At 43.0% G+C, this 27,090-nt stretch overlaps 1 protein-coding gene and 1 long non-coding RNA gene across 2 annotated transcripts in view; one reads left to right on the top strand and one right to left on the bottom strand.

Moving 5' to 3' along the window:
* The window catches only part of LOC132648059 (uncharacterized), a 66,644-nt gene that overhangs the window by 19,478 nt on the left and 20,076 nt on the right, over window positions 1–27,090 (bottom strand). The gene's annotated exons all lie outside the window — the stretch shown is intronic.
* Cavin2 (caveolae associated protein 2) lies at window positions 6,531–19,093 on the top strand. Its single transcript, XM_021643044.2, has 2 exons — window positions 6,531–7,319; window positions 16,761–19,093. Exons 1-2 carry the CDS (start codon window positions 6,837–6,839, stop codon window positions 17,526–17,528), a joined length of 1,251 nt encoding a protein of 416 aa, XP_021498719.1. The 5' UTR covers window positions 6,531–6,836; the 3' UTR covers window positions 17,529–19,093.

Raw genomic sequence — 27,090 nt, 5'->3', positions numbered from 1 at the left:
AGATGGCAGTCATGTGTTCATCTTAGCTTGATGCCTGGCTTGCCAAAGCTGCCTTATACCTTACTATTCATAAAAATCAAACCAAATCCAGGCAATGCAGCTCAGGAGGAGGAGAACAGACAGAGACCATCAGACTGTCATGCCACCCACAGGCCTGCCCTCCACACATGGCATAGACACCCACTTACCACCACACTCTACAGCATGGAGGGAGGATGGCACCCAGGGACCGCCAGCTGTGTAGCGAGCCTGTAGCAGGAGTCACCACCGTGTGCAAGTGTATGGTGGTCAGATGGGAAAGAAAGAGGAACAGAGGCAACTTGAGTATTATGAAGAGAGATGAACTGAAGAATAGAGGGTGGAGAGGAGTAGCCTGCTGTGAGTGGCCTCCCCGGCCACCCAGGGCCATGGTGAGGTCCCAGCCTGAGCTGCCAGTGAGAGCCATGTCTGAGGCAGTGGCTATGCAACAGCAGGGGTGGGTGTCAATGTCCTTGGCTCATATTACCACTAAAGAGCATGGGGATGTCCATGGTCAGGGCAAAAGCCTGGGATCACCTTATTGTCCAGGGGTGGTGCATAACTGGCCCTGCCCCTCACTCTGGAGAATGGGCCATGCTCCTCACCCAGGCAGCACAGAAGCTGAGCCAGCCTCAAGGGTGTGAGAGCAGGAGAGCTGGCCCAGCCCCTCACCAGCTGCAACAGCTAAGAACGTGGGCCCTGCACCTTGACTGAGCAGCACAATGGAGCTTGCTCTGGGGGTGTGGGTGCAGATCAGCTGGCCCTGAGGGCATGAGAACTGACCCTGCCTCCTGCTGACGGCAGCATTGGGTGGTCTAGCTGGAGCATTGCTGGATAGCTCACCCTGGTTATGTGGATAAGGGAGAGCCGTGGGCTGACCAGTTCAGTGACCACCCCAGCCCAGATCCAGGGCTCTGAATTGGCCCACCCCAAAATCTATATCATCTACAAATCGTTGGGAAATGTGAAACAGCCAGCCCTGCTGTTCCAAAGCCGCAGGATCTCCATGACACAGGGCAACACCAGGATGACAGGGAAGAATCCTGATGAAGATCCAATATTGGTGGTGTCACAGAAGTCAGAGACCTCTAATCGGACCAATAACTCATTGCAATGAACATTTGCAAGTGAAGATATAATGTGGGACACGCTGTAGCACACTACAGCCTCCACAAGGAGATGTTTTCTATGCTTTGTTTGCTGGTGTGTGTGTGTGTGTGTGTGTGTGTGTGTGTGTGTGTGTGAATGTGTATGCGTATTTTATTTGGGGGAGGAGGTTACAAGAATGAAGGGTGGCTATGAGGGAATGGGAAGATTCGGGGGACTGGGTATGTCATGTGAAACACACAAAGGATCAATAAAAAGGTTTTAAAAAGCTGCAGACCAGGAAAAAAAAAGAAAAAAAAAAAAAAGATGTTCTCTGATTTTTATGTGTATGTCAAAGAAGGTTTTGCCTGAATGTATGTCTGAGCACCACAAGTGTGCCCAGTGCCTGCAAAGGCCAGAGGAGACTATCTATCCTGCTACTAGAGCTTCAAATGATTGTGAACCATCAGGTGGGTGCTTGGAACCAAACCCAGGTCCTCTGGAGAACAACATGTACTATTAACAGGATGCAGGATCCGTCTGGCTCATCCGAGTATGGTCAAGATGATCCTCTGGCCATACTTTTCTGTATTCATACTACTTTTTAATTGCATTCCTATGCTTCTAACCCACTGTCTTTAGTTTTAAACCCAGAATTAAGTTTTTCTTCATTTAGGAATTATTACACAACTGTTTTACAGTGTTATTGTTTTTGCTGCTTATCCTGTTGCTGTAGCAAAATATCCTGAGAATATCACAATACAGAAGGGAGGATTTATCTTGCCTTGAAGTTCAGGGAACAGACCATCATGGTAGAGAAATTGTGCTGGCAGAAGACTGAGGCACTTGTTACACTGAGTCGATTTTATCTTCCTATTTGGTCCAGGACCTTAGTGTATGGAATGGTGGCACCCACACTCAGGGTGGACCTTCCTGTCTCTGTCAACCTAATCTAAACAATCCCTCACAAGCATGTCCAGAAGTTTGTCTCCTAAGTGATTCTAGATCCCATTAACAACATTAACTACTGCAGCTCTCATGGGAGTTGGCCTATAGGAACAAGAGGGAAAGAGACAAAGATCATAAGACTTTGGGATTTAAGCAACTAAGGGATTCTGAGTTTGGGAGAAATAGCTTTCCCCAGGGAAAAGCATGCCAATTAATTATCCAATACTGATGGTCGGCCCTGGAAACATACAAACATACAAGTACCACAATGCAGACTGAGCAGTCTTTCTCTCCCTCTCTTTCTGTAACAGGAAAAAAATGATGTAATTGCACTTACAATCCCAAAAATAAAGAAATAAAATAAATAAAATTAAAAAAAACACTAATAGAGGGGTTCTGGTACATATTTAGACTACCAATAACAATGCTTTAAAAGGTATGTTTTAAGGCAACTGCATGTTCTCAATATTCTATTGTCAACTGAAATCCACCATGGACTTTGTGATGTAAAATATATAGATAGTCATTGGACTGTTCTTGTAGACAATATACTCAAATGTCCTGGGGTCTGCCTTCTATTCAAGAGACAACCCAACTTAGAAAGACTTTTAAACTCTTATCTAGTATGGAAGCTCAGATGGAAATGCATTGAGCAGCCAGCTTGGTTTTTCTCTGCTTCTCTGGTCACTTAGGAAAGGGCCTTCCACTACTACAAGCTGATTGTTCAGTGCTCCAATCACATTCATAGCAGTAGGACCAGCAATTCCAGGATTACTCTATAGGTCTACATAGAAAGGTCCAACCAAAGAGGCGTTGAACTCAGCCTTGTTTAATTGCGACGCTAGCATAATTAAGCAAAAATTCTATCATGTTCAGAATGGGTTAACACATAGACACTGGGATCAAAACTGTAGCCAGTAGTAAAGTAGGCATTTTCCTAGACGTCTGTGCTTGGTTGACTTAGATGAGGTATTGACAGGTGGCTAGTTAGCTAATCACACACACCCTGTCATGCCCTCAGAAACCATAGCTGCAGCAGAAACAATCATCCTTCTCTGTATACCATACCTGTGTCCAAGATGGATTGGATTTAGATGGTTAAACTCAAAAGGATTCACAATCACCTGGAGAAAACACCTCTGGGAGGGAGTATGGAGAGGGTGTTCCTGGAAGGTTTGCTGAGGAGTAGAGGTATGCTATGATACAATCATTACCATCCCTTAGGTTAGGCCCTCGTCTATATAAAAAGAGAAAACAGAGGGCACACTGTGACTTGCTGTTCCCGCTCCTGCTGCTACAGTTAGGCCACCCATACCCATACTGGGCCTGCTGCTCCACGATGGACAAACCTTTCTTTTCTTTAAGATATCCAGTAGGTGGACCTTGTATTTCTCTAGCTGCCCTAGTTTTCCCACTGAGGAAGCACTTAAGAGCAGAAAACAGTTGCCACTCAATCGTCTTTGCACCCCAGAGCCTAGCATTTACCTCCCATTCAATACCCATTTTCAGCCACAAACTCCCTGCCTACATTTGGTTGCTCTGTCATCCTTATTAAGCATATCACTCAGGTGTTCACAGACATTCAAGAGCCCTTTATTGTCTGTTGCATTGTAAGACTATAAACTACCTAATTTGTACAGAACCACACAAATGTAAAGTTTATGTTGGTAGAATTTTTCTAGAATTGGTTGCTCTACTTCACCAATTCTCTCAGACAGACACAGGACTTGGCTTGAGACAATACAAGACAAAGGCTTGGATACGCAGAATTACCTCAAGTTTTAGCTCACCATTGGTAGTACACATCTACACTCTTTTCCCTTAGATAGCCTCTGGGATTCCCACGGCAACCAAAGCCTTCAGCTTTATGTGCAACAGCCCTTTCGGAGAATGGCATTTGCACCGTGGTAGACCTTGTCCAAGGATGGTGAGAGTAGTCTCGCCTGTGACGCTCATCCTTGCTGGAGGGTATTGCTCTTCATCTCACGAATTGCTAGAGTCAGTTTCCCATTGTCTGAATCCGAGCTCAGCGTATGGTTTGCTTGGGCCATAGAAGACTGCGGATATGCCAAGTGGGGAGTTCCAGATCCTGCCCTTACAACTGCCCATCCCTTTCACTTTTAATCCCTTATAGCTCTAAGGCACCACATAAAGAAACCTGGTTTCCCTGCTAGAGATCAGACAGAGAGTTTCTAGAACCTAGACAGCTAAAAAGAGTGGGGTTCTGGTCAGTGGCTCTAGGTATAAAGAAGGCCATGTTATTTTCGGTCCCTCACCTCAAACTGCAGCTGGACGAGCAAGCAGGGCAAAGACGATTGTAGCAGGTGAGCCTTGCCGCTCAGCCAAAGACTCGTGAGTAAGTGATGTGGTTGTTGCTATAAACCACTGAGTCTTAGGCTGGTTGTTACAAAACCATAGATTGTTGATATGCCAGCTATGTGATTCAAGATTAAATAAGTTCAGACACAGACTTGATGGCACTAGGAAGCCTGAGTCAGAAGGATTGCTGTGGGTTTTAGATAATCCTGGGTTACAGAGTGAAAGAAGCCTTAACTAAACAAATAATCCACATACAGACCTTCTTATTTAATAAGGAGGCTCTGTGCTATCCTAGCTCTTGCCCATCCCTCTAATTCATCTAGCTTACTATACGATATCCAGCAATGCAATGCAAAATTTGTGTGAATCAATGCAAAATCAAAAAGAAGTGATTATAATGTGAAATTGCAAATCTTTTAAAATAGGAAATCATGAAATTAATGAAGGTAATGTCGGAGGAACTCTTGAATCATGGTCAGCTCCTACAATAGATGAGAATCTGCAGCTGTAATAGTTAACATTTGGGAAAAGAAATCCATATGAATGACAGCACAATAAGAGCTTCTGAGAGAATGATTTGAATGTCACGAGAGGCCCTTGGAACATTGATGAAGCCCTCTAATATCTGTGGAATAATCACACTCTATGATTTGCCTACAAAAGTCAAATGTAAAAGGATGTAATATCACAATACCATATAATTTTGTTAGAAAATTAAGCTTCTGAAAATCAATACCAGTTTCATTTTTTGTTTTAATACTGAACACGTCATTGTTCAACTAAAATGACCTAAATATCAGTTAAGTTTATTTTAGAAATTTTCTTAATTTTGTAAAAGGCAAAATCCTAATCAAATCGTCTTTTGGCATTTTGTAATCTCTATTTCTGAAGAGTTCACTTTAAGTAGGGGAGAGTGGAGCTAGCAGTTATCTGAGGAAAACGCGGTCTCTATAATGTCTTTAATGTTTCTTCCTCGTGAGCAGGTACTCACTGAAGGTAGGGTCCAGGCGCGTGCTCTGTGAACACTGCTGCTTACTGCGGACAGCTGAGAATAAGGCAACCAGTGAAGACAACTCCACAGAGCTACTGTTTCATTGGTTTACATGGAGATATTGCCATTAAGAATGCACTGTCCCAGGATCATCCCTGACCCAGTACGAGCTGACATTTGTTCTTGAAATCCTTCATAGCACGCCTGTCACAAACTTCCTGCCAAAAACGCTTTCACAGTCTGGATACACTTAAAACCAGTTCAAGCATGTAAAGTCATTTTAGAAAATAAGTCCCGCATCCCAAGGGCCTGGCTAAGGAGGGCCACATGTGAGAACAGGTGTGCCACTTCGCTGAGCAAGAATCTGGAAATGTCAAGCATTAGAACCACTCCAACTCAACCTAGCCCCCAGTCACACTTCTGGGCCTGTGTCAATAAATGCCTCACAAGAATGAGGACTGAGAAAAGCTCTCTCGGCATGAATTCAGAATAGGTGGAGACAAATCAGCTCTTTTTTTCTTTCTTCCTTCCTTCCTTCCTTCCTTCCTTTCTTTCTTTCTTTCTTTCTTTCCTTCTTTCTTTCTTTCTTTCTTTCTTTCTTTCTTTCCACTGCTTGGGGAGAAGTGTTCCTCTTTCCATCTTTTAAAAAGAAAAAAACAAAGTCTACGATTCTAAAAGAGCATTCATGCAAAAGGTTTCCATCTCTTATGTAACGGTTCACAGTAGTCAGCTTCACTTGTCTTAACCTCCCTGAGTCTAAGCTCTTTCAAGTTGGATTGCATCCCCTCTCACAGCAGTAGGAGACACTAGGTTGTTTTCCTTGTCTTTATCAGCGTGATTTCCTCCCCTTTGCAAATGAGAACCGAACACCACAGACTTTGGCAGCGCAGACCCTTTCAACTCCACACCTCCCAGAAGGGCACTCCGTGTTCTGCAACCTATCAGTCAGCTCTGGGCCAAGAGCAAACAATACTTTCTGTTACAATAACTTGTATCCAGGAAAAAAAACAGGCGCTCTGTAACGTAGCAGCCAGAGGAAAGTTTACTAGCTCTAGCCAATCAGAGGCCAGGGAGCTCGGCCAAGTTAACATGTTTCTCCCCGCCTCTAAATGAACTCATGATTGAAATATGGCATTGAACTTGTTTTAAAAAGGGAAGGGGTGTGGGAAAGAAAGGCTAATGCGGCAAAGAGCCCCGGCTTGTGGGGAGCGTGGTTAGGAAGTGTGTGCTTGTCACTGAACCCTGAGTGGATCCTGTAACCCTTGCCTCCCACTGGGTGGAGCAGGGCCTTTAAGAGCAGCTGGAATGCAGTTTCCTGAGCAGCTTAGCCAGTTATTCCCTGTCTGAACCTCTGCTAGCCCTAGGGAGTAGTGCTGAGTTCAGACCAACGGGCCTCCTGAGCTCTTCACCACAGCCCGCTTTCTGCCTTAGCAAGAAGCTTCTAGCAGGGGAGTAGGTTCCCACCTGGCAAGCCATGGGAGAGGACGCTGCACAAGCAGAAAAGTTCCGGCACCCAAATACTGACATGCACCAGGAGAAGCCATCCAGCCCCAGCCCAATGCCTTCCTCCACACCGAGCCCCAGCCTGAACCTGGGCTCCACAGACGAAGCCATCCGAGACAACTCGCAAGTGAATGCTGTCACGGTGCACACGCTCCTGGATAAGCTGGTCAACATGCTGGACGCTGTGAAGGAGAACCAGCACAACATGGAGCAGCGGCAGATCAACCTGGAGGGCTCAGTGAAGGGCATCCAGAACGACCTCACCAAGCTCTCCAAGTACCAGGCCTCCACCAGCAACACGGTGAGCAAGCTGCTGGAGAAGTCTCGCAAGGTCAGCGCTCACACGCGCGCAGTCCGGGAGCGCCTGGAGAGGCAGTGTGTCCAGGTGAAGAGGCTGGAGAGCAACCATGCCCAGCTCCTCCGACGCAACCACTTCAAAGTGCTCATCTTCCAGGTCAGTGTCCCCAGGGGACCCCTGCACATACGTGATCTCAGTCCTCGAGCTCTCAGGGCCATCTTCCCGTCTGTCCTGCTAGTCAAGCATCTCACACACAAAGCATTGTCCTCTAGCTGCCTGCTGCAGGCCACTGTGAACGGCGCCCATAGGGCTGGAATCTCCCCCATCCCTCAGGCAAACGCCTGTGGGCCTGACAGGCTGGGGACGTTTGTCAGTGAACACCTAGATGCACTTGGTTAGGGGTGGGAACCTGAGCAGGTGCAGGCACCCACTCCAGTCAAATCCATTTGTCTCTTTTCATTAGGAACTTGGGGCTGTGGCTGCAGCTGTTAGCTGGACAGGGCAAATTAATTCCATGGCTGTTTATTAACTCTTAGTGGAAGTGAGGTAACTTATGGAAAGGATTTGTTTTCTTTTGCTCTAACCAAGACTGCAGGCACATAACCTTTAAGTTATTCCTTTTTCCAAAGGCCCCTGCTGTTTTGGAAACTAACCGAATGGAAAGTTGAACTAGACTTGTTCTTTAAGACATCTTTTGTCAAAGCAATCTCCAGTTCTTTCCTAGCCAATGATGCATTAAAAGTGGGAAGCAAACTATAAATCTTTACAAACACACAAGATCTGCCCCTCATTGCTCAGGAGGACATAACTCTAAAGTGAAATAAAAGAAGTGTTATCAGTGGTCGTCACAAAGACCGGCCTTAAATATCTTCTCCTTCAAGTAGTTGCCTTGGCATGAAAAGGCCACTTAATTTTTTTAATGGATCAATGATGCAATTAATGTAGCAAAGGCTATTTGGGGACAGGAAGATTGCGTGGGGCTGTTGTTCCGCCGAGTGGTGGGCATCTGTGAATCCCAGGGCTGCCCTGCCTAGTGCTGGAAGCCCTTCCATGGGTGGCAGTGAGCCAGCCCAGACCCCAGGAAGCACTGCCATCCTGCCTCGGGCTGTCTCCTTGTGACCATGTGAATAGGAGAGGATTTCAAAGCCATGGAGGGGAGAGGCTATAACCAACAGATTGTGAAAGCATACAGGGAGAGCCTTCATCCCCCAAAAGACATTTAGAAACTGGAATTTGAACCGAAGGAGCCTTCTTTTTCCTAATGAATCGACTCTGCCAAGTTAGAACGCCGGCCTGCCTATCACCATAAAAGGGAGGCTCGTTTGGCTGCCTTTGTGTCCTCCCCAAATTGCACTTGAGTGCTGCGAGGTTCAGACAGCCGATGCGCCTTTATCTCACAGGCTTTTGCAGTTGGGAAACTTTTAGGCCTTTAATGCAGATGCAATGGCTTTCCAGGAAGCAGCTGAACTGGAAGGAGATGTGGTCAGCCATCTGAGATCCTGCTTTTATTAGCCTAAGACCCTGGGAGCCTTAGCTCTCAAGACGTTTCTAAACTAATAGTGATTTCCAAACAAACCAGAACATAGACAGGCCTGTCAAAAGAAACTTCCATCCCTTCAGTAAGAATCAGAGAAACTATATCTCATCATCGTTCAAAAGGGAAGGAAAGCCTTTTGCCTAGTCAAGGAAAATTAGGATTTTTAGGTTGTGTTTTTGTTTTGATATTAATGTGCTACAGGTTTGAGTAAGAAGGATGGAGGAGATAAGTGAGGAGGAAGGATGGGGGGGAGTGACTAAATATTCAAGAGAACCGTGAATCTGACATTTGGGGAACTTAAAGGCGTATGCTGTTGATGAGGGGCTGACAAAGTCACTTGTTTTGTTGCATTGGATTGACAAGTGTGATATTGCACCAGAAATAGTAAGAATTCTCCACATAATGAGGAAATGCTGAAACAGGTGTGCTCAAGACCAAAACGGAAATGAAGGGAATATGAACAAAGTGGGCAGGCTGTTCTCAGCCCATTACAAAGTACCCCTGACAGGGCTGTGAGGAGCAGTTTAGAAGGCAGGGAGCTTCAGGCAACTGACTAGACTGTTCTTTACCCAGAGGAGGACCTCTGCTAGCTAAAGGGATTTAGAACCTCGACTCTGAAGACACACATGGTAATTTGAAAAGGAGAACGTAACTGCAGTTGTCTTAAGTGTTTTGTCTCTTTTCTTTCTTAAAATACAAAGGATTTTTTTAAATAGGGTACCAACTATGCTAATGGTGAAACAATAATTTTTATTAAAGTGGACTCCAGAATAGTGAATGGGAAGACAAATCGTTACACAGACACTGCTGAGCTCTTGATAAACCCAGCATGTACCACTAAGCCCAGTTCTCTGTAAGATACACGACCTTGCCCTGTTCTTCGTGCTTTCTTGCCTATTCTCAATTTACCGGTGAAGATCCTGAGATTCATACATGCTTTCAGCTTGTCTGAAGTTGTTTAGCACGTGAGCGGCAAAGTTGGCATTCAAGACCACATTTAATTGGTCTCAGAATATGTGCCTTCAGACACTAGCACTTCCTGGGTCATGGCTCTCCCACAATTGAGGAATAAAGAAAGTGACATATGTAAAATGACTCTTACAGACTGGCACGGTAGAAGTGCTCACAGAGCAGCATCTGTGAGTCTGCAAGTCTGAGACGCAGGCGTGAGATGGGATGCTCCACTTCTTTTGGTTTAGAAATACTGTTCTTGGGGCCAAAACTGGCCTCACCCTTCTGAGGATCTTGAAATAGCTTTGTCTGTCCCTTTTTGGTTGAGACTTACTAGTGTACACATATGCACGCACACACACACATTATATGACTACTATCATGTCAGAATCCATCAGAGCAAAGCACTCACCCCAAAATACCTACTCTGAATAGACCCTTCTAGTATGAGTACATACTTCATGGTACGGCAGAAGGGGACTATTCCACACCACCAGAGAAAGTGGATATCATATCTATGCTGGTACCACTTTGTGCCTTTTAAGAAATTGTCATTTTTAGTACATTTGAAGCCTGTAATGCAATTTTCCTTACTAAATGATTACCTTTTTTGTTTAGGGCAAAAAAAAAAAATCGAAAATAAGAGGAGGGTTTAAAAAGAAAATCTGTCCCTTGACTTGGGTATATTTGGCACTGTAACATTGAAAAAAACCTATGCTTACAGTTTGTAGAATCCTGTTACACCATCCCAAATCTACCTCTGAGTGTATGTATCTGCTTGTGTGTTTGTGTGTGTATATCTGTGTGTATGTGTGTGATTGTATCTGTGTTTGAGAGTGTGTGAGTATATGAATGTGTGTGTGTTTGTATGTATGTAAGGTGATTTGTAAGATACTTATGCATTTAGTCTTTTAATTCCTTGCTTTATTTTAAATCTATGCTACTTAAAACATGTCATTTTATTTATTGAAATTTTTGCTGAGCTTCACACCACTATTGTAGCTATTAAGCATCTAATCCCTTAGTGATTACTTCAAATTACAACCATCAGCATCTAAAAACTGGAGAAACCATACCCTCCCACCTCCTTGAACAATGATATATCTTGGAAATCCTAGTTGAATTCAACAATTTTTAAAAAAAAAAATGGCAATAGTTTAATATAATAGTTGAATTAAAAATACTGAGACAAAACCCAACAAAATAAAGTAAGACTTATGGGCACTGATGACCAAAATAAACCATGTGGTGGTGGTGGTCCACACCTCTAACCCCTGGCACTCAGTAGGCAGAAATAGGCAGATCTCTAGGTTCGAAGCTAGCCCAGTCAACAGAGTGAGTTCCAGGACAGCCAAGGCTACACAGAGAAACCATGTCCTGAAAACCAAAAAACAAAAGAAAAATATTAATACTAAAGAAATACCAAGCTTAAGATTTTTCTTGGAAGCATGTCTATCTTTTGCTAAAAACTGAAGCTGTAACATAGAGCTAAGAGGAAAGTCTTTCTGCTTGTTAAAGAGGCTTCAGAAACGTCACCATAACTGGCCCAGGGGGTGAGCTGTCACTACGTCCTCAGACGGCTCGAGGAATGATTATTTGAAAAAGCACTTTGGAAATAATTTCAAAACCAGGGGACAAACTGAGAACACGCATGGACAGCTTGCACTTTCATCTATATTGAGTTGTGAAATTGGATGAAAAAAGCAGAGAGAGGTTGCAGCACTTACATTTGTGGAAAATTGAGTCTATGAACATTCATCATCGGAGCTCCTTCAATATCATCAGAATTTTAGAAGTATGCAAAAAACTAGATCTCCTGATGATGTTTATATCGATTAGTTTAAAGACAGCACTTTATCCAAAATCATTGTTCTAAAAGCTGTTCAATTGGTATGGACTGGAAAGAAATGGGATTATGGGTAATCAAAGATACCTTTATATGAAATACTATAATATATATATTATAGTTTTTATTCCTGTCTGGAATTAAATGCATTTGGTGTGAATGGGTATTTGGTATGAATGGGCATACCATGGTATTATTTCTGTGAGTAGCTTTTTCTTTTTGTGGAATATCAAACATAATCAAATATTTTTTATCTGATCATTTAACATTATTTTATAAGAAAGAAACATAGGCTCTGAAAAAGAAAATGACTGTCAAGGTCTCGTTTCATTGATAAGAGAACTTACAGGATGTAATGATGAATCAGGTAATCATAAAAACTATAATCTCACTGTGCTGAAGTTCATGGATATGAGTTTTACTAGATCAGCTTTTAAATAATTCAGTGTGGTTTGGTTTTTGGTTTGTTTTTATATTTTTCGTGTGTAACAAAGAACTCTTAACTAACGTGATCTTTAAAAAAAAAATGAACCCTTGATAACACTGAAAATAATGAGACTTTTAAATCCTCCAGAATGTGAAAGACTGCCCAGGGATTATAACTAATGCATTTTATTCTTATGACTTGCTGATTTCTCCGACAGCCACCCTGCGGGTGCAGTTCCAATCAATGGCTTTATCCAGTTGGCAATCTATACCTCAGAAACACAAACTGGAGAAAAGCATCAATGTGTCAAGGAGACCTATAAATCACAGTGTCAGGTGGCATGGTTTCATTTTAATAACTACTATTTAGAGATTATTGGATAAAATATTCCACGGACACAAATTTGTGCTCTTCACATCCCAGCAGGATGCCACCGCATCCCTGTTATTTTTGTCTAACAACAGGAATGAGAGATGAGTGACAGGGAAGCCAACAGCTGGTGTCTCTCTCCTTAGTGGGGCTTTTAAGTGACTTAACGTTGACTTTCGTTCCTAATGCTGGTCAGAGAGCCTCTTGTTTCTAATTTTGCATGTGTATGTGCCGAGACTTGTATCGTCCAACCTAAACCCAAGAAGTGTCCAGCAGGCTGGCAGGCTTTCCTGCATTGATATTTACATGCGCGACTGGGACTATTAGTTCACAAGAATCAATATAAGTAGCAAACAAGCAGAAGTGCAAGGAAAATGCTACTTCTCAGCGCCTGTTCCAGGCCTTTCTCCCGTGTGCTACAGGTACCCCCATCATTGATGTTAGAAGTTTACTACTTAATTTTCTCTTCCTTTGAAAACCTGCTAAGGGTCCTTGCGAAAGGTCAGAACCAGGAACACCTACATCAGCGGCAGCTGAGAAACTGCTTAAAAACGGAGGACAAATGACCAGCTGCTCCTAGCTAGGGGTTTCTCCAACTAGCGCTGCCCAAGGAAGTCAACTGCAAAGATCCTCTGTGCCATTTCAGGGAGTTGCATATCCCACGCAGAGGAGAGGCCAGCAGCAGCAAGCAGCAGCAGAAGTATGGCTGTGTACCTAGCTTCACCCTTAAAATAGCTGTCAGTCCAGAAATCTGCAAGAGAAAGCAGGTCACAGGCATTACAAATGAAGGTTGAACACAGAAGTTTCACCTCGCTTGTAGACAAGAGGAGTATAAAGTGTTCATTGAAGTGTGTAAGAGAATTACATAGCATACAGTGTGTGTTGGTGAGAGGGTAGCTACAGTGGATCCTAGTCACACAGAATTCCCACCACTGAACATCACGCTTTGTATGCTTGTATAAGGTAGCAACTTGGAAGGAAGGGAATTGTATTTTTCTGATTCTAAACAAATGTTTTGAAAGGAAGAAGGAAAGAAAGAAAGAAAGAAAGAAGGAAGGAAGGAAGGAAGGAAGGAAGGAAGGAAGGAAGGAAGGACTATGTTTTCGGGATTTATAAATTTCTGTGGGAAAGGAAAAGGGTTGCCTTCAAAGAAGATGCCAAAAGAAGCCACAAGATACACGTACTGTCCAGTAGACAGGACATAAAATATTGCCTGGGTAATTAAAATGACAGCAGAGCACTGCGGCTAGCCAAAAAGACACTGCAAAGTAGTTTCCAGTTGCATAAAGACACATCCAACTCATTCTGGATTACCTCTGCTCCTGCCGGGTTAATCCCGTAATTGGCATCATAGAACTCTCATGTAAATTTTCCTGTACATTTTCCAATTTCACAAAGGAGTTCAACTGGGTTTTCATCTTCCTTCAGTACCCCACCCCCACATGCTGCCTGGATCTACCACAGATATTCCAATTCTCTTCCTAGTGCACTCTCCTCAAAGGATTCACGATAAGGGAGATAAAAGAGACACAAGACTCAGCAGTAGCTTCTCTTTGGTAATAAAATTTACATTTAAGAAAGCTGAAATTTATTTTAATTCTCCCTCCTGTTAAAATTGAAGAAGGGAATGTAATCCGGTCTACAACTGTTGATTACGCTGAGAGCTTGTGGTATAGACAATCTACAACTGTTGATTACCCTGAGGGCTTACGGTATAGACAACGTACCTTAAGGCTCAGTTTTCACAGCTTTCTGCCTGAAGTCCTTCTTTCCTTGCTGAGGACTTTTAATAACATTTCACTGAGCTCTTGGTTTTATCCTTCCCTGCAAGCAACAACTGCCAAATCTCCTCAACGCTCTTAATCAAATCCCAGGAGAAATTCTGCTTCAGGACTAGACATCAGAGCCCTGACTACTTCTGTAAGTGCACCTCTCTTTGTAATATTCATCCATCGTCCCAAAACAAAATCCTTCTTTCAGAGGGAGAGCTCAGTTCCCCTCAGGCCTTGGCTTCTCTAGTTTCCCCAGTGCTACCAGCATTTGGCAAACTTCCTTCCAGACAGAGCTGAGAAGGCCCATTCTCCTACATCCCCCCAGCCTGCCCCACATGGAGTGTTCTACACTGCAGGCGCCTCACAACCCTCTTAGAAAGCTGTCTTACCCAATGTGTTCATTTAATAAGTAGTTGCTAAGCTTCAAGTGTTGAGGCACCGCGGCGAGGAAAAACAGAAATCCTTCTAGGAAGTGTAAGGCCGTGGATCAGAAGCAACTTCAAGTGCTCAAAGAGTGTCAAGCTGTTCTCTCCGAAAGTCCATATCCCAAAGGACTCCTGGGAATTATGCCCTCCCAAGAGCTCCTCGCTTAAAGAGCGGGGCCTGGGAGATCATGTACACCCGCTATGCTGAAGTTTGGGATAAGCTTATTTTTGCAGGTCTTGTGCAGATAACCCCAGTTGCTGTGAGTTTGTGATTGGGGTAGCTATGACATGCACAGAAGAGAGAATTTCACACACTCCTCCTGTCCTACCCTCCAGCATGTACATTCTTTCCACCTATTTTCCTCAGTGTTCCCCAGCCCTTCAAGAGTGAAGGAGGACTGCTACAGATGCCCATTTAGAGCTAAGCACTGTCACTTTTTCTCAGTGCTATGACCAGTTCCATATCTTTCTATTGACTGCAGGGCACTGCAAAGAGAAGCTTCTGTGACTAAGGGTCAGAATGGCCCTGGTCTATGATGACAAACAGCAATATTTAAAGGCTGCTTTGACATCTTGATCATATAGCAAAATAATAATAGCAGAATACTAGGGACTAGGATATCCTGAGCCACGGGCTTTGACCAGGATTACAGAACCAGGAATAAAGTCCCTTCCTGTGAAGGAGGCCCCAAATCCAATCAGAAAGTGGTTAGCTACCCCCGCAACAGCCATACCACTATTGTACCAGCAACTGCTGCTTCTCTGGCAGGTTGGTGTTACAGGATGCAGGTTCTAGTACTGTGTGAGATGACTGATGTGTTGTCTCTCTCAGAGCAGCCTGCATAACACCTTCTAGTACTGTGAAAGACAAATAGCCATCAGGCAGGACAAACAGACTTTGAAAGCCACTGACTGTAGTTGTTTTTTTCAACTTCCAAGTATGCTGGGCTGGCTGAGATGCACTGTAGTCACCTAGAGGCTCTGGGCACAGCATAGGTGGAAAGGAGTTTGCACCCGTGACCTGCTTACACTCTCAAGCCCTGATGGCCCCGAGGGTGCATTTTGAAAGCTTCTAAACTAGGTCAAATCCTCTGGTTCATATTTGGAAGGAACAGGAACCCAAGGAGATTAACCCAAGGAGATTTGTTGAAGCCACACAGCCTTTTAGCAGTACAAAGACACTCTAACGCCTCTGCCACAGTCCTCCATCTTGTGTTATTATTGTGGATGGGAAACATGTGAGTACCATGATAATGAATTCTCATGTAACCATGAAAAAAAAAAAAAAAGAATACTTAGAACCCAAAGGTGCTGTCATACTATGTGGCCCAAATCTGTCTGCATTCAAATCTCTCAGCAAGCAGCCTTGTATCTTGGAGACAAATTTTCTGGCTCTACCATTCCCTGAAACTCTATAGGAGGCCACGTTGCATATGTGAGAAGCTGGAGGCAGGGCGTGGTGGGGAGCCTGAAGACGGAAGGTTCTCTAGCTTCTCTCCTCGCTCTTACCTAGAGGTGAGGCCAAAGCTTTGTTACCCAGAGACAATACTTCATACTAGAGGCTTGATGCTATGCCTGGCCACTCATTTTGCCTCCTGTGATCCCTTCCTGATTGCCACAAACCACACCCTGAGCCACTAAGCTTCACTTATGTTACGCAAAGTTCGTGTGTGTGTGTGTGTGTGTGTGAGTGTGTGTGTGTGAGTGTGTGTGTGTGAGTGTGTGTGTGTGTGTGTGTGTGTGTGTGTTCTGGTTAATCCAACCATCCCCTCTAATGCACAGTGGAGGAAGAGGGGACCTAATCAAGGTTTCTGCCCTGCTCTTCACTGAAGGACTCCAGTGTTCTTCTCTGACTCTTTGTGTGCTTTCCAGCTTGACCTTTGGGCTCTTTTGTAGTTGGATTTTGACAGAAGCTATTCCCCTGACCCAAAGGAAGGTAGGAGAGGCCTCTGGGTTCACAGTGATATAGCTTACTTTATTTCCTTTATCTGGGCAGTTTCCTGGCCTGTATGAGTCAGGCCACTTCCCTCTGCCTGTCACTGATAGTGCCCTTGCCAGTTCCCCTCACTGTCTTCCTCCTGGCAGGCCTTGGCCTTATCCAGCCCAAGGTGACTGATGGGACCCAAATTAGAAGGAATGCTTCTTGCTCTAGAAAGCCATGCTGTGCTTCTATCGTTTCCACTGCCCAGAACACAAACCCAGATTACAGCAGTGGAGGACTATTTGTGAAATGTGCTACTATCATAAACCTCCACTGCCCTTCATTTCAGGAAGAAAGTGAGATCCCTGCCAGTGTGTTTGTGAAGGAGCCGCTTCCCAGCCCTGCCCAGGAGGAGCTCGCTGGTGAGAACAAGTCCCTGGAGGAAACTCTGCACAACGTCGACCTCTCCTCCGATGACGAATTGCCCCGGGATGAGGAAGGCCTGGAAGACAGTGCAGAGGAAAAGATGGAAGAGAGCAGGGCAGAAAAAATAAAAAGATCCAGCCTCAGGAAAGTGGATAGCCTCAAGAAAGCGTTTTCTCGCCAGAACATCGAGAAAAAGATGAACAAGCTGGGGACAAAGATCGTATCTGCTGAGAGGAGAGAAAAGATTAAGAAGTCACTCACATCCAATAACCAGAAAGCATCTTCAGGGAAAAGCTCCCCCTTCAAGGTTTCTCCTCTCTCTTTTGGTCGGAAGAAAGTCCGGGAGGGAGAGAGCTCCGTGGAAAATGAGACCAAGTTAGAAGATCAGATGCAGAATGACCATGAGGAGGGCTCGTTCGCAGAGGGTCTTTCTGAAGCATCTCTCCACAGCGGCCTGGTGGAGGGCAGCGCAGAAGATGCTGAGAAGCCAGCTGTGAGAGGAAACAGCTCCGGTGTGGACAGCAACGCTGATCTGACCATTGTGGAAGATGAAGAAGAAGAATCGGTGGCCCTGCAGCAGGCACAACAGGTTCGCTATGAGAGTGGCTACATGCTTAAGTCAGAGGAGATGGAGGAATCCAGCACCGAGCAGGTTCAGCCGGCCGTGCTGCGTGTGGACCAGACCGCTTGAGTGTGTGGCCAGAACACTGGGCCAGAGGCAGAACCCAGGGGCATCCGCGTCCTGGAAGCCATCTCTGCACCTCTTCATCTCTACATGCTCTCCACTGTGACTGCCCAGGCCTTGGTCCACTGGCCATCCAGTAGCCTCAGATACACATGGGATCACGGAAACAAACTGCCAGGAATTACACTTCTAATTTGCACCTAGGTTCTATTTCTGTAAAAATTTCCAAGAAGAAAGAAACAAAGCAGTTGAAAAAAAAAATTACCAATCTATTTGGCCTATTCAGAAAAAAAAAAAAAAAAAAACTAGAGGACATTTCCAATAGTAGTCATAAAATGACATCTGTTTTTATGGTCATTCTATCAGCTTGCTAAATAATGTAGCCGTAACGTAGTGAATTCTTACTGTATTCTGTGAATGGTTATTCTTCAAGTCCGTAATATAGGATACATATAACTCTGTAAGCTGAGGATATAACTCCATATTTTAAGAAGAAAATATTTACAAAAAATAAAGCAGATTGCTCAGCTGATTATTCTCTTATAGAAACAATTGTTTATTGCAAGTGGGGGAAATGAAAGGCTGTGATGGGCAGCTAATGGCATGAGAACTGAGGCTGGAAAATGAAAGAAATGTTAGGCAAAGAATGGCCAAAAGAATGACACAAAGAGGGAATAAAAAGAATGCACCTAAAAAGTGAAAAATTGACATTTTAAATCTATTTTGCTCTTTAAGTAACAAGACTAAAGAATTCCAAACATCTCACAAGAATATGTCTTTTCTTCCCAATGTTTTCATAGTCTGGGATTAAATACTATAACTAGATATTCTGGTATAAAAGCTGTGGTTCTTCTTACTCAAGAAATATAGTACACAACTTTCTGTGAAAAAAGTTCAAAAGGATATTCTCTCTTTAACATTGGAATAAATGTAAGTCTGAAATCAATAGTGTGTACTGTTTTATGGGAAGGTCAGTCACATGATCCTTTAAATTCTTTAAATTTTAAAAATTTTCACTTTAAAGTGAACTTTCCACTCCAGGTTTGATATAGGTTAATAAGGTTTTCAAACCTACATAATTAAGAAGGGTAAAATGCTGTTTTTCCTTTTTGGTTTTTTTTTTTACACATAATGATAATTTTATTCCAGATAATATTTTATTTATCTTTTAATTTCACAGAATTCTAACTTTTTTAGCTTATAAAAGGATGCTAATATTTTTATGTTGTATATGTCCATTCTTTCTAACATACTAAAAGTTACTCTACCTATTTTCCATTACAGAATGTCAATGTTTTGTTAAATTACAGTCTAAATACAGGAGGGCCAGAGTTCGAATTCTCTACTTACTGTGCAGGACATGTGATCTTATAAGTAGAGGTGACCTAAGCAGCAGTCACAAGCTGTGCTCCGTCTTCAAGAAAAGAGACAAGTAAAGTGTGTTGATGGTATAACCTTGTCAGCTATGTTTCTATTTTGTAATAAATGTAACCACAAATCCTGAATTGTTGAACTAACAAAGCCTGTGTGAAAGAAGATTAAATAAACAAAAAATAAGAAGGATAGAACAATGTCAGTTTGTTTGGCAAAACAATCTTACAGGCAGAAGGAACTGATTTTAAAATGTTCCTCCGAATGTAATGGTAACGTTGATTGTTTCAGTCTTGATTTCCCCTATTAACTCTGCTTTCTTTTCCCTCTTGATCTCATTTAGAAATCCAACACTCATCCTTCAAGTTTAGCTTTCTTGACATCACCTTGCCAGCTCTATAGCATCTGAATTCTTTGCAGCAACTTGGTTAATTTGATAGTTGGGTCTGCATTTGATAGTGTTGCACTAGGTCTTAACGGTGCTTTCAGCAGTCTTGCAAGCCTCAGTCTGTTGAGCTATGCAAGCACTTTGTTTGCTCAGATTCACTTTTGTCCACCACAGACCATAGACAAGATAGTCTCCTTTACATAGCACTTGAAGCATGCTTGCTGTACTTCTGTAGAGTGTCACTTACTGTGTCTGAGGAATTCGGCAGATCCATGGATCCATGAAACATATCTGCCTCCCATGGCAAAAACAAACAACAAACAAACAAAAAAACCTCATTTATTCCTACACACTAGATGCTTGTCAGTGGGAGCTGCGTGCAAACATCTTAGGTTTTATAGAACAATCACATTTATTCTATGTTCCACAGTGGAAGCTTTAAAATACCAAGCAATGGAACAGAGAATTAGGCCAGATAATTGTTGAGAAACACATACCATAGGGACCAGAGCAAGCAGCAGTTGCTGAGACAGAACCTATTTGTTCTGTGTTATTGTTGAATTATTTGCATACTGGTGAAGCTGTGAAGCCCCAAATTAGATAAGTCCTCTTCCCACCCATACAATAAACCATCCCTAACTTTATGTGCCTAGAGCTCAAGAACTCAATCAGTTCCACATTAATAAGGACTGAGATCTGAATCACAGACACATGACTTGGGAGTTGGAAGCATTTATTCCATGGATCACAAATCTCACAAAAAAATCTAGCAAAAATGTTATTTTTCTACAAGATTTATTTCTTTTAAATTTGTAGAGTTCACCAGGAATGTCTTCCTCTGACTTAAGAAACCAATGTTTGATTAATTAGACCAGTTCCTTTTATACATGAAAGTAAAAATAGACTAGTGATAAAAATTATTTCTGCATAAATCCAGGCTTTTCCAGGACTAATTTTCTGCCGAAAGCCTCCACTCTAGCAGTGCCCATCCCCTGTGAAGTTTGGGCTTCATCTGCTTCCATCCGCTAGAAGAAAACTAGAGGCTCCCTCACAGCCAAGCTGCCAGTGTTAAGGAAAGGTTATAATGAAAGTCATTTCCTACATTAAGACACTAATGCCTGAGCCCAGTTAATTCCTGCTCCAACGTTTGTTTACTGCCCTACAGCCCAAATCTAAGTGATTTTATATTGGAGATTGGGAGTATGAAGAATGGAGGTGCAGGCAGCAATCATTATTAACAGTTCCATAGCAACCACAAGTCCTTCCCTAAAACCCATGACTCCAGTGCTGCAAAGCACACTGTCAATGAAATTGGCATTGCGACCTTTGTGTGCTGCTTGATCTGGGTGTCCAGATAAAGAATTCTGCAGCCAGCGACTCATTCCTAAAGGGAACAGGCAGAAACCTCACACTCCTGGAGGTCCTTCAGTCTTCATTTTAACCATTGCATTCTCTTGGAGCATTTGAAACTCTAAAATTATATTTTTAGCTCTGCATACAAACTGCCGCAATTAAGAAGTCACACCTTTAGCAAACAGCTTGATGTTCATATATTTATGTACTTTCCATTGTAAAAATCAATTTGTTAAATATTTATAGAGCAAAGCAACATTTACTCCTTTTCGTTTGCTAAAATTCTTAAGCACTTTGTGCAGTAATACACAAGAAGAAAAGGAAAGAACCAATATTATTTTTTATAGTTTCCTTGACTTCAGCCTGAGCACACCAATGTCTAGCAATTTTATGTGCCTAGTACAGGTGTGACCTCACTGAGAATCCTATTGGGAAAACACTAGTTTTCTTCCATTTTAATAGAGTGTGAACTTGAGATGTTTGTGGTTAATTTATTCCAGCTGGTAAGGTAAAGAGGAGGGACTCCAGAGATTTTTAAACATTGATTGTGTTCTTATTTAAATACAAGGATACTGTGTCTCTCAGACCTGTGGAGAACACTCTCAGACTCTCTGTCTCCTGGGTACCAAAATTCAAGAGCGTCATAAAATGGCATACTCATCTGCATATAACTTACGTGCATACTCGAATATAGTTTAAATTCTTTCTAGATTGTTATTACCTAAACACAACACGCACTCTTTAAAGAATATTTATATGTTTTTATTTGCATGTATGTGTGTGCATCTCTGTTGGATTATACTGCCACATGTCTGCAAGTACCTGGGGAGGCAGTGGATCCCCTGGAGCAGAAGTTACATGTGTTTGCAAGCAGCCTATTGTGGGTGCTGGGAACTGAACCTGGGCCCTTTGCAAGAACAGTAAGCACCCTTAACTGTTGAATTGTTTCTCAAGCCCTAGCAAGTCATACAATTCACACAAAAATTGTTATACCAAATTATTTAGCATGTAAAGACAAAAATGTTTATAAATTTTAATGCTTAAGCATTATTTTAATTTTTGACCTGTAGTTGAACACACGGTCCAGAATCATTAGATACAGGAACTAACCGGTTTTTGTTTGAGGGCCCGAGTCATGTGACTTGCCCGTGTCACCATAACTAGTAAATAGTACTGGGGTTCCATCCCAATCTGAATCCATTCTGCCAAAGTGGACTCCTAGCTATGACATGACCATGTTGGTTATGAATTGCTCTGTAAGCTGTCTGACAGTCTCCCATTCATTTCATTGTCTCACTCCTACAGCATCTAAGATAGCCTCATTTCACAAACGATCCTCATGACTGTCATTCCAGTGCTTTAAGAAAACACAGAAAGCTGGTGAATTTTGGAAGACAACAGAGGAAACTATTCTCAAGTCTGTGGAGGCCACCAAGGAGTTCCTTCGGTCCTTGTGTCCCCCATAATCAGAGGCCACAGGGCTCAATTTGGGGCCGGGTTTAATAAGAGCGAACTGTCAGCAGAGATAGATCCTGCAAGATGCTCATTCAAAGAAGGCTCATGGGGTCTGTCTCAAACCTTGGGTGTTATGAGAATCACATTCCTCTGTCATCCCTGAGAAATTTCTATGATCTACTCATATACCTCTCCCAGAGGCTGACAAAGAGAACAAAGTTAGCACAGGGTAGGAAGGAAGAGTTTGGAAGTTACATGGACCATGATGACAGTATGCAGCCCTTCCAGTGAATGTGATTTCTACACTACTGTGAAGCTTTCTTTTCAAAAATAAACAGAGGCTTTGCCAAACAAATGCTTGAACCTCCGTCTCTATGGGCAAGAAATCAAAGAAACTCCTCTAGGCCAGCACTCATTCATCAAGGTGTACGCTGCAGGCAGCGACGCCCTCCAAAGGCTTTGTCAGCCGTCACAAACTTAAATGTCTGAAGGGCTCACACAGAAATGAGATGGCTTAAGCAGGGGGTGGCAGTTGTGGCAAAGCTGTTACCTGTGGGCTTCCTGAGGAGGCAAGCTTAATACTCATATGCTTGGAGGTGTGTCCTTCCCTGACTCCCACAAGGGGAAAGTGTGTTCTACAAGCCACAAAGTCTACCCAACTCCGATTGCCATGTGGAAAACCAGGCCAGTGATGCCAAAATTTAGACTTCTCATTAAAAGAGCCAAAATTCAGATTTCTTTATGATATGAAAAATCTCTTGGCTTTTAATTTTTGGCAAGTAGTCTAAATCATTTTCAACAGTTTCTGTCCTTGTTGTCTGGATGTGGTCCAGGTATAGACCATCAGTTTCTGACTCCTGCTCTCTAGAGATGAAGGCTCTAGGGTTCATCTTGCCTTCCTGAAGGCTGTCAACACCAGAATAGACAGCTAGCGGTAGGATCAGATTTGCCTTGAGAACACAAAAGCCTTCTGAGGGAAAATAAAAGTGCAAGAATGCTCCTTCTGGAACTTTTATGAACACTCCCTCTTACTGCTTTCTGGATGCATTCAAAGATTGCTCTTCTTGGTGTGTCTTTGATGTGGGAAGGGAGAAGCAACCAATTATACTGGAGTGGTAACATGTTCATTAGTGACAAGCCTTGGTTATCAGCATTGCTGGTCATGTGTGAGTCACCTGCATCCCTGGATGGCAGAGGTGAGTAGAATTACATGGCCAGTTTCTCTCCCTCTTGTGATTCAGCTGAAAAATATCTGCTTTGTCAATAACTTGGAGACCCTATAGATGATAAGAAGCAAGTCTGTGTTCTGCTTCGTCATGCATCATGAAGTTGCCAGCCAGCACTTGTTCTTCGACTCTTCATTGTTGATAATGAGGCACAGAAGGGGAAGAGCATGGCTCAATTCTTTTAGATGCTAAATTGAGCCTTCAAAACTCAGAGTTGGAGAAAGAAGCTGATACAGATTTAGCACAGGGTCATGATGTCCTCTTGTGAAAGAGAAACTTTTCATGCTTGTAACCACTTGTAGTTCTGAGGAAGGGCAAGGATTCACTGGTTCTCTAAGGGCTGCTTGCATGGCAATCATCTTCAGAACCCTAAGAACATGGAGAAAAATGCAGCATGGTCTAGTGAATAAACCCTACTTGGTAAATTAAATCTCCTAGGGCCTTTAAAGCAATAATTTTGAGTTTCTAAATAGACAAAAAAAGAAGTTTCCACCCTCAGATGCATGTAGATGTATATGTAGTGTTACAGATTATCAGATCGGTCCTGAAATTAAGCACAGAAAGCAAATGAAGCACATTGAATGTTATGAAATATATTGCTTAGTTCACTACTATGCTTTGACTACGAAATGCGCCCACAAACAAAGCCTCATGCGTTAAATTATGGAGCTATTGGGGAGCTGGTGAAAACCTTGGGCAGGAACACCTTGCTGGAGGGAATCAGGCACTTAGACACTGTCTTACAGCAGCCATTCTCAATGTGCGTCTCGACTCCTTTGAGGTGGGAAATCGGATGACTCTTTCACGGAAGTCACCTAACCACTGGAAAACACAGACATTTACACTGTGATCTATAACATTAGCAAAATTACAGTTATGAAGTAGCAACAAAATTAAATTTATGGTTGGGGGTCACTGTATTAAAGGGTCACAACATTAGAAGGACTGAGAACTAGTACTATAAAAGATATCCCCGGTCCCCAGCTCTTCACTGTGTTTTGCTTCCTGTTCACCATAAAGAAGAAAGTGGGTATCTCCTACTGCATTTAGATTCTGCCTCACCAACAGTCTTGTTTCAGTGAAACGAGGACTGTGGACCTCAGTGAGTAACTCCTCACCTGTTTGGGTCAAGGATTTCGTTTCAGCGATGAGAGCTAACATACTCACTGTTCCATTTGCATCTTCATTCTAAGGTCTTCTCCCCATCCACCTTGCGGCTGGGCTTCATAAAGATTAAATGAAATTAGTTATGCATGAAGTGCCCAGTAACTACAAAGAGCATTTATCTGCTGGAATAATTTCCTCAATGCATATTTCATTTTGTTTGTTAACATTAATTGTGTGTATCAGGACTTTATGTAAAGCCTGGTGTTAAGCATGCATATAAAACAAGGGAATACATTTTTGCCATCTAGACTATCTGTCTGTAGACTATGATGAAGAGCTGGGAATTCCCTCTAAAGGGAAAGTGAACTTGCTGTATTGAAGAATATAGGAACCAGGTTGAAGAGAGAAATGCTGCTTGGTCTCACAGAAGCCTGAAGTCAGTAAAGATCACTGAGCCGGGGATCCTGAGCTTAGCTCTGAGGGTTACTGTCTTGGACCTTCCTGAAACTAGGTGGCTCATACACAATGGAAATTTATTTCTCACAGTTTTAAAGGTAAAGAATGCCAAGGGCAAGGTACCAGCAGATGGAGAATCTTGTAAAAAGCCTTGCTTTCCGGCTTATAATGGAACTGGCAAGTGTCTAAGGCCTAAGACATTTTTGCCACCCGGGTAGCTAGAGCTTGATGGGCTAATCACCTCTTAAAGGCTCCACCTCCTAATACAGTTCGTAGGGTTTCCACACATGTAGTCCAGGGTCATAAACATGGACACCATAATAGAGTCTGTAAATGTCGAGGGTAGAGAGGGGCAGAAGCTAAACTGTGGCAGGCAGGGATGACTGGACTTTGAAAGCAGAGCTATCCAGGAATGGGAAGTTTCATTGCTCTGGAGTTATGGAGCCAAATGATAGAAGAGACGGAGTGGGAGGACCTGCAAAGCCTTTAACAGGCAGCACAGACAGCAAGCACACTCATTTGTCTCGGCTGACAGGTAAGTATTGAGCACAGGCTGTATGCTAAGACCCAAGCGAGGGGCTGAGTTCATGGGGTAGGTGGGAGCAAAGCATACAGGTCTACCTCCTTAGCCCTGGCTCCCAGCATGCCTGAAATAAACTGCTGGCTCATTTCCTCCATGCCAGAGGCTTGGAAGTGTGTGTGTGTGTGTGTGTGTGTGTGTGTGTGTGTGTGTGTGTGTGTTTAACTTCAGGAATTTTCCCTCATGAAAATTTACTGCTGATTTATACTTCTGTGTAATATTTTTGCTAGGATGACAGTAATGAGTAAATGGGACTATTGAATGAAAATTAATGAGAAAATACTACTTCTTTAGATTTAGATACAGTAGCTTCACATCCAAGTTTGATGGGGTTTGAGTTCTCCTTGGAGCAAGTTATCCTTGTTAGTTTTTTAAATTATAGTTATTGTTTTTTAATGTAATTAAGTAGGTAGAAAAAATCATAATTTTACTTCTCTGATAAGCCCTACTGTAATTGTTCATTTTCATAAATACAAATATTACAGAAAACTATTACTTTTCTATTCCTGTGTAATGCACTGACATTACGCAGCTTCTGTTTATTAGCTCACAAGTTTATAGGTCAGAAATCTGCACAGTGTACCTGATTTCCTTGCTCGGGGCATCTGAGGCTGAAACCGAGACGTCAACTTCTGATCTCACTATACTTCAGATCCCCGCATGGGTAGGCTGCTTGCTCTATTTCCTTGCTCGAGATCCTCAGGAGCACACTCCTCCCTCCTAGATGCAGCCCAAATCTCTAACCACAGAGCCTTCTCATCCACAAGCAAAGGATGGCACGTTCAGCCCATTCCAGGCTGTGAATCTCTGCATCATTTTTTTTTTCAGTTGACCAGATAGGTGCACGTGCCTCTAGCTGTCTCCCATGGCTAAATGAGGCCCACCCAAGCATCTCTCTCGGGCTGTTGTATGTCATGATAGGATAAGCAAAGTGCTGTGCAGACACAGATCAGGGGCCACACAGGCAGTGCTCTCTAAGATGCAGGAAAAGGTGACAGTCATCTCTGAATTTTATCAAATCCATAAAGGAACATAATAGGGATTCAAATAAAATGATCCAGAGATGTGTTAATGAGGATCAAATTGTTCATACTCTGCTTCTCCCCCACCACACTGTGACACTTAATCTTAACTGTTTACTTGACTGTATTGAGGCACACCTGGGGACTAGTGCCACACAGCTGAGGGGGTCTGTAGAGGTGCTTCCAAACACAGATCCTGAAGGCCAGACTTGCACCATCCCTGAATAGCCTCACAATATGGCAGCACGATTGAGAGGCTCTGAGAGGTAGGAGGTGGGGCCTAATTAGAAGTGCTTTAGGAAGTGAAGCCCTGGGGGCTGTATCTTGCCCTGCTGTCTTCCTGTCTCACCCTTTTCCTTGTTTTCTATCTACCAGAATAAGACTCCTCTATCAACCCTTTCTCACCATGATAAACTTATACCTGTGAAATGTGTGTGTGTGTGTTTATGTGTGTGTAATGTACATTAGTGTGTGTAGTTTCAAGATACATGTGCCTATGTCTGACCAAGCTATGGGTGTATTTCTCTACAGAGACTTGCCTTGTCACCTTAAGATGTGCTCTTTTCCTTCTGTTTCTATTTTGTGGAATAGTTTGAAGAGAATTGGACTT

The sequence above is a fragment of the Meriones unguiculatus genome, chromosome 15, assembly GCF_030254825.1.
Source record: "Meriones unguiculatus strain TT.TT164.6M chromosome 15, Bangor_MerUng_6.1, whole genome shotgun sequence".
Taxonomy (NCBI): Eukaryota; Metazoa; Chordata; class Mammalia; order Rodentia; family Muridae; genus Meriones; species Meriones unguiculatus.
This window is presented reverse-complemented; position numbering and strand designations above follow the sequence as displayed.